Source organism: Sinocyclocheilus rhinocerous, unplaced genomic scaffold (genome assembly GCF_001515625.1).
Source record: "Sinocyclocheilus rhinocerous isolate Xijiao unplaced genomic scaffold, SAMN03320098_v1.1 scaffold3299, whole genome shotgun sequence".
In the NCBI taxonomy this organism is placed as follows: Eukaryota; Metazoa; Chordata; class Actinopteri; order Cypriniformes; family Cyprinidae; genus Sinocyclocheilus; species Sinocyclocheilus rhinocerous.
In genome coordinates, this window is record NW_015627916.1 from 5,156 (window position 1) to 11,372 (window position 6,217).

A 6,217-nucleotide genomic window follows, 5' to 3' on the forward strand; every position below is an offset into this window, starting at 1 on the left:
TGTCTCTCTCTCTCTCTCTCTCTCTCTCTCTCTGTCTGTGTGTGTCTCTCTCTCTGTCTCTCTCATGTTTCAGGAAATAACAAGCCTCTCTCTCTCTCCCCTCCCCCTCGGTGCATTTCCTCCTCCCCCTCTCAGACACAGCTGCCACACACACACACACACACACACACACGCTCGTCTGTAGGAGCGGCAGACAGCATTAGGGACGCGAGCAGATCCCCTTCCCGCGTTCAGACGAGCATCCCTCCTATTTAAGGTCCGTTGGGTCCTGTGTTTCTCTCCCGGACTCGAGCTTCTTCACCTTATAAGGATCAAACCCGGCTGACTGGAATGTCAGAGTTTGACGTCCCAGACGCTGGGATGATGATGATGATGATGATGATGATGGGTCGTTCAGGACTGAGCGAGGAGGATCTAGTTTAGTTCCGGAGTTGAGTCTGCGTGGTTCTCGTTCATGCCTGTCGTTACTCTGCAGGTCACCGGGTGAGTCTGTGCACTGTAACAAGTAAATAGTTGAGAAAACGTAAAAAAATAAGGCAGCTTGATGCAGTGAGACTTTAGTTCTCTTAACAATAGCTTCTTAGTTCTTCTCAGTAAAGATACTTTGTTTAGCCAATGTAAATTGTCTTCTTTTGCTAATAGAAAGATTCTTGTCACAGCAACTGAAACAATTGCTGTCATTGAGGTCATTTATTTTTCTCTGATGAGCTCTTTACATCACAGTACAACAAATAACTAACAATAGTGATAAAACAACAAACAGCAAAACAATAATCCTATAGCAGAAACTGCGTAATTTATTCATGCTGCAGTGCATGCTGGGAACTCACAAAGCCTTAACATTTCAACAATGTGAAATTCTTTGTTCAGACAACTGTGTTTGACTAGTTGGGACAACATTTGGGGTAATTTTGTTGGCCTGACAAGGGTTTTTATAAGTGCTGTCAAACGATTAATCGCGATTAATCGCATCCAAAATAAAAGGTATAAATATATTTAATATGTAAGCATAGCATATTTTTCTTATATATATATATATGTATATATACATGCATGTGTGTGTGTGTGTATATATATACACATAATAAATATACACAGTACACACTCATATATTATGTAAACAAACTTTTATTTTGGATGCTATTAATCGTTTGACAGCACTAGTTTCAAGAAAATAGCATTTTTTTAGTATTTGAGACTCAAAAGGTTTCGTTTTTTACAGTGTGTGTTATGAGCTCTGAGCTGCAGTGTTGGTGGTTTTCTGAGCATCATGTTCATAAGGAGGATATTTCAGCTAGAAATCTTTGCGTTTGGTAACTTGACAGGCAGGATCGCGGGAGTCCGGTGTCGTTTAGGAATGACGTTTCTCAGAGGATGCTGGACTGGAGTTTTACTGTAGATATGATGGCCAATAATTCATTCCTGGTTCCTCATTCAGTTTGAGGGTCTTCTGTGGGATTTCAAAATGCTTGTTTGCTCTCGTAAACTTACAGTCTCTCATTTGAAAGTATGTTGCACACTTACGATGTTTGTACATTTTTAAGAAAATCTGTGCAAGTCAGTGTTATTTTAGTATTATTTATGTAATAATTCTGAAGTAGCTTGTTTTTTTATATATTTATTTTTAATTTTAGTTTATTTTTCAGTAATTTTATGTGATTCTTGTCTTTTTTTTAATTTTATTTATCTTTGTTTTAAAAATAATTATTTAGGTTTAATGTGTTTTTATTTTAGTTTTAGTTCAGTTTAGTTCATTTTTATAGTTAGTAATTTTAGTACTTAGTTGCCAAGGTAACATTTCTTATCAAGATTCTTTTTTTTTTCTTATATTCATGTTTTGTTTTATTTGAGCTTTATTTTAATTAACAAAAATGTTTTTCAGTTTTAATCTTTAGTATTTATTTCCAGTTAGTAATTTTAGTGCTTCAACTTAAACCTGATTCTGTTGTCTTTTTAATAGATGCCACATGGAAAGACTTTACATACTACATAAATATTATACATTTAATTACTATTTTGAAGTAGCATTTATTTTTATTTATTTTTTTATTTTCATTTTATTTTGTTTAATTTTTAGTCATCTTGTTTTGTACTTTTGTGATTTTTATTTACTTTTTTATTTATTTGTTATGTTTTTTTTTTTTTCAGTTTTGGTTTTAGTTCAGATTTATTTTTTGTTTATTTCCAGTTACTTCCCATAACTTTAACGCTTCAGTTAGTTACCAAGGTAACATTTCTAGTTTTTCTTCTAATATTTATATTTTATTTTATTTCAGCTTTATTTCAATTAACTAGTTTGGTTTTAGTTCTGTTTTAATTATTTGTTTCCAATTATTTTATAATAATAAAAAGTGTAATAATTTCTAATTAATTCAGTTAATTTATAATTTTATAATTTTAGTGCTTCAACTTGTTTCGCAATACATTTTAGCACAATTAAAAACATAACTTGGCACAATTAGAAATCACGAGATTAATTCATTTTTATGCTTTTTTAAATGCATCCAAATGATAAACACAGATTAATTTATAATAAAGTAAATAGATACCAGATAATATTATTAGAGACAAATATTTAATTTAGTAAAAATGTTTTATCTTTATCATTTTTATTATCTTTCTCGTACAGTGTAAATGGTATTAATTAATTTATTTGTTTGTTTGTTTGTTTATTTATTTATTTTACTTTTTTATTTAGACTTTGGATAAGTTTGGTTTTAGTTCTGTTTTAATTATTTGTTTCCAATTATTTTATAATAATAAAAAGTGTAATAATTTCTAATTAATTCAGTTAATTTATAATTTTATAATTTTAGTGCTTCAACTTGTTTCGTTTTTTTTTCAAAACGTTTTTCATCTAATGTTAATATTTGATTTCAGCTTTAACAAAAATATTTTAAAACATTTAGTTTTAGTTATAAAGTGTCTTTAAGGCGTTGTTCTGATTCAGAGTGAAGTTGCATGGCATGTATGTTTTTATAAAGCGTGCACACGAGACCGTGACGTCCTGCACCCTTCACAGTGCGTACTTCAAGTGCCCTTCATAGTAAGTAGGGCAAGTGATGCTCTCTTAGAGACGGGATTGGCCCAGTGTTCCCACTCTTCGTCTGGTTGCTGTGTGTTTGCATGATTTGTAGTTTGATGAGGCGGTGTCTCCCTTTAATGGAGGATGTTATTATCTCTTATCAGAAACACCAGAAGCATGCAGAAGTGTCGGTCAAATGCGGTTCTTGTTGTTTTTGGGGGTCATGCGTGACTCTGCGTGTCTGTTTGTCTGCGTTTGTGTCTGTGAGCTGATGCCACGCTGTAGCCTGTCGAGGCCTGAGCAAATATGCCCCCACAGCTCCTCCAGCTGACCTCTGACCTCTGACCCCGAGCCGCCGCAGAGCTGATTGTGTCGTGTATTATCTGACGTATCAGCAGACGAGCTGCCGATCTAGAAAGTGACGGGATGATTGTGTCATTATGGAGGCTTGAAACACCTGAGGTGGTTTTGGGATGATGTGAGGATTGGATGACAGCTTCAGCAGACTCAACCCGCTTTATTTGGTCAAATAAAATAAAATGAATTATTTAGGCCTATTTATTTATTAGGGATGCACCGATACCACTTTTTCCAGTACTCGTTTATTTAGACTTTGGATAAATTACAATTATTGTGAATCAAAATAGAGAACAAATTATAAAATATCATAAATAATAAAATAATATGTGTTCTATTTTGATTAATTGTTCACAATTTTATATATTTTTTTCTATACAGTTAATCAAAATAAAACAAAATCTAAAATATTATGTTATATTAATTCTTCAATTATAATGTAGAAACTTTAATTTTCTGTAGAGCTGCTTTGTTTTTTTTAATAATGTCATATAATATAAAAAATTAAATCAACTATTTAGTTTTATTTTAATTAATAGTAAATCAAAAATGAGTTATTTTGCACGATTCGTCAAAATACAAAAAATATATAAAATATATTAATTAATAAATGTAATAAAGCCTTAATATAAACACATAAAAATATAGTATACATGTAATATAAATAAAGATTTCTTCTAATATTAAATATTAAATATTTTGTTATTATTCAGTATTACCCAGACCTGTCAGCAGTCAGAGAGACACAGACGGGAACTCTCGTGTGTTTGTGGTGTCACGTGTTTAAGGAGGATCAGGCGTTTCGTTTAGTAACAGACAGAAGTGTGTTAATAGAGCAGATGTGAACTTCTGGAAGTGGCTCTGTCCCAATACCTAGTGTGCTGTCTTGCTGCATACTCCCTGGATAGGCAACTGTCTTCTAAGTCAGCATCCTGACTGAAATACAAGCTCGTAAGCGACTGGTTTGAAGTGCCCTAGGCAGCAATTCCCATAAAGTGCATTGCATTGTGGGATTGCATTCATTATGAAGGAAGCATTAGGTTTGTGAACAGAGCTACTGCTTTTTCTGCTTAAATCTGTCTCTCTCTCTCTTTCTTCCATCTGTTCTTTATGCATTATATATTTGCCCGGCTGTTTTTAACCTGCTTCAACACCTCTGCTCGCTTCCTTCCTTTTTCCTGCTCTTTTATTTTGTGTTTGGTTTTAATAAGCGTGTTTGTTTTTCTTTGTGTGTGTGTGTGTGTGTGTATATGTGTGTGTGTAATTTATATTTATATTAAGTGTATATTATACTGCTTCCAGTGAATCACTGCATAGCTGATCGCTCATTTCGAGTGTTAATATAACTGACTTTTCCAGTCAACATAAGAATGCATTTATCTTTGACAACTCAATCCAACATCTAATCACATTTGTATGTGTTTATAAAGATAAGAATTAGCCAGTTTATATTTTATTTCATTTTTAATTTTGTGTTATTATTGTTTATTTTATTTTTTATTATTATTATTATAATTTTTTTTAATTTACCTTCTTTTTTAATAGTTTTACTTTGCTACCGATAGCCACACAGGACCAAAAGTGCGTTCTGACTGCCACTTGTGTTTGTCTGTCCCTTTATTTTTTATTATTTTAGTTTATTATTTTAGTTTATTTACCTTCTTTTTTAATAGTTTTAGTTTGTTACTAGGGTTGCAAAGGGGTGGAAAATTTCCGGTAAATTTCCAGAAACTTTCCAAAAATCCCTGAAATATTACAAAAAATCCTGGAAAGTTTCCAAAATTTCTGGATTTTCCACCTTTTTGCAAACCTATTTGTTACCGATAGCCACCCTGGACCGTAAGTGCGTTCTGACTGCCGCTTGTGTTTGTCTGTCCGCAGGTGGGATGTCGTGAATCTGTCGGGTGACTCTGGTGCCGATGGGAGCTGCTGCAGCATCATGAGCTGCCATGATGCCGGAGGGCGCCGGCGTTCCGAGGACTCTGAGTTCACGTTGCGCGTGTATCCCGGCGCTCTGTCTGAGGGCACCATCTACTGCCCCGTCTCGGCGCGGAAGGTGACGTCGGCGGCGGAGGTCATCGAGCGCGTCATCGAGCGGCTGCAGCTGGACCGCGCACGCCTCTACGTGCTTGCCGAGGTCAAGGAGTTCGGCGGCGAGGAATGGATCTTGAACCCCTGCGACTGTCCCGTGCAGCGCATGATGCTGTGGCCGCGCATGGCGCTGGAGAACCGTCTGGCCGGAGAGGATTACCGCTTTCTGCTGCGCGAGAAGGATCTGGACGGATCCATCCGCTACGGAAACCTGCAGATGTGGCTTCGTGTAACTGAGGAGCGGCGACGGATGGTGGAGCGCGGACTCCTCCCGCAGCCTCCGTACGTCGACGATCTCTGCGCGCTGCCCGATCTAAACGAGCGGACTTTGCTGGAGAACTTGCGCGGACGCTTTCGGCAGGAGAAAATTTACACGTACGTCGGCGGGATCCTGATCGTCGTCAACCCCTTCAAGTTCCTGCCCATCTATAACCCCAAATACGTTAAGGCAAGACACTGCAGGCAAAAACACAGTTTTATTTTTTTATTAGGGCTGGGAGTCCAGAGATGGGTAGTATTTCAAAAACATGTATTTGAAATACAAAATACTACTTTGTATTTAAAGCTGCAGTCCGTAACTTTTTTTGGTTAAAAATGATCCGAAATCAATATTTGAGCAAGTAAATAACCAGCCAGTGTTCAAAACTATCGCCTTACTTTAGCCCGATTCACAACGGTTAGCTTATAATAATGTTTTCTAATTTGAGTGGTACGGGTAGGTTTTCGTGGGAAATTCGAGCATGC

The 6,217-nt window shown here is 35.9% G+C and overlaps 1 protein-coding gene across 1 annotated transcript in view; it reads left to right on the top strand.

The window, feature by feature from the left end:
• The first annotated feature begins 238 nt into the window (after window positions 1-238).
• The window catches only part of LOC107737043 (unconventional myosin-IXa-like), a 10,072-nt gene continuing 4,093 nt past the window's right edge, over window positions 239-6,217 (top strand). Inside the window, exons 1-2 of the mRNA XM_016548446.1 lie at window positions 239-483; window positions 5,264-5,921. Coding sequence (XP_016403932.1) covers window positions 455-483; window positions 5,264-5,921 — 687 coding nt within the window. The 5' untranslated portion in view covers window positions 239-454. The remainder of the gene's footprint in view (window positions 484-5,263; window positions 5,922-6,217) is intronic.